General features: G+C 65.5%; 1 protein-coding gene across 1 annotated transcript in view; it reads left to right on the top strand.

Annotated features, from left to right (window-relative positions):
* The first annotated feature begins 1,514 nt into the window (after positions 1-1,514).
* LOC130585961 (polyadenylate-binding protein 2-B-like) overlaps positions 1,515-1,603 on the top strand; it is a 3,375-nt gene continuing 3,286 nt past the window's right edge. Inside the window, exon 1 of the mRNA XM_057386655.1 lies at positions 1,515-1,534. Within this exon, the coding sequence (XP_057242638.1) occupies positions 1,515-1,534 (20 nt within the window). The remainder of the gene's footprint in view (positions 1,535-1,603) is intronic.

The following is a 1,603-nucleotide window of genomic DNA, read 5'->3' on the forward strand; positions in this document are numbered from 1 at the left end:
ACCCTACAGAACCTTGCATTGAAACCAAAAGCCGAGGGAGGGAGGGAGGGAATGGACGGCGGTGTCGGGCGGCGCAGCCTCAGCGGGCGGCCAAACCAGAACGACAGCTTTAAATGTGAGATTTCCCAAAAAAATAATTGTGCTGCGGGGAGAACGGAGTGATGCCGGGGTGCTTCCGTGGGGGTTTGMCCCAAAATGGTGCTGTAGGGGTGTGTGTGGGGCCAAGGGACATGTGCCACGTGCTGTGCCCCTTTGGTGGCTTTGCCCCTTTGGAGGTGGCAGTGGATGAGCAGCGCGGTGCCAGGGGACAGCCCGGGGCTGCGGGGCACTGTGGGGACACGAGCTGCCACATCAGGTCCCCATGGCAGCCCACAGCTCCTGGCTTTCCCGCTCCCATCACGGCTGGGGCAGGGGGACGGTGTTGGGGACACGGGGCCAGCGTGTCCGGGTGCGGAGGTGGCAGGACAGACGCGGCCCCGGGGGTCCCCTCTGCAGCCCCCTCCTCACGTTCCCAACCCAAAATCCCGGCTGAAACCAAAGTGCCACATCCCGGCGAGGCTGGGCGGGGGTCCCACACCTGCCTGGCTTTTGCTCCATCGCTGCCAGAGCCCCCCAACCCTCCAAGGCAGCAGCTGCTCCTCCTCCTCCTCCTCCTGCGGGGGCTGCTGGAGTCCCCCCCTTCTCTCGGGGTCCCTCCCTGGATCCCAGTGGCTCTGAGGTTGGGGACAAGATGCCACTGTGTTCCCAGGATCCAGGCACCGTGATGGGGTGTCCCCTTTGCGGTGGCAGCCCTGGGGGCTCCTCCGATGTCACCGAACGCCACGGCCCCGGGAGGGGACATCGTGCCAGTGTCCCCGCTCCCTCCCGGCTGCGGCAGCAGCGCTTCCCCGATCCCGTGCGGGGCTGAGCCCTGCCCGTGTTGCCCTGCCAGCCCTGGGACGGGGACACGGGGGCACGGGGGGTCCTGTGGGGCTGGAAACCAGAGCCCCACGCCAGGGCCAGGCGGGAGGTGTGGGGCCAGCCCAGAGAGATGACGTGGTAGGACTTTCCTTCGGCATGCTGTCCCCCCCTTGCTGTTCCCGCTTTCTCTAAGTGTACTGTATGTTTGACCTGTGAAAGATGTAAACTTTATGATTCAGGTTATGTCTGTTCTTAACTCTGTATCTGTGTAATAAAGACAATTTAATATCAATCAGAGGCTCCGAGCCTGGGCCTGTGCTGGGTGCCCTCCCCCCCATTTCTGGCTGTGTCTGTGCCGCCAACCCTGGCCTGGGGGGTTCATTACAGCCCTAGGGTCGGTCCCTGCAGAGGAGGGGGGACCATAGAGAGGGGAACTCAGGTGTGTCCCCGGGGCACTCAAAGGGATGTGTGCCACCTGCTGCTGAAGGTGCCCCGCTGCTCCTCCCATGCTGCCAGCTGGGGAGCGGTGCTGGGGAGCGGTGCTGGGGAGCGGTGCTGGGGAGCGGTGAACCGGCGGGGGCGGTGCACTGGGGGGTTGGAGGGGACCCCCCGACATGTGGGACACCAGCGCCAGGTGAACGGCGCTGCCGGGTCTCGAACCCGTGTCCCAGGGGGTCCCTCCGGGCGGGGCCGACCCTGCTCC

Source organism: Malurus melanocephalus, unplaced genomic scaffold (genome assembly GCF_030028575.1).
Source record: "Malurus melanocephalus ecotype Western Australia unplaced genomic scaffold, MMel_1.1 scaffold_1025, whole genome shotgun sequence".
In the NCBI taxonomy this organism is placed as follows: domain Eukaryota; kingdom Metazoa; phylum Chordata; class Aves; order Passeriformes; family Maluridae; genus Malurus; species Malurus melanocephalus.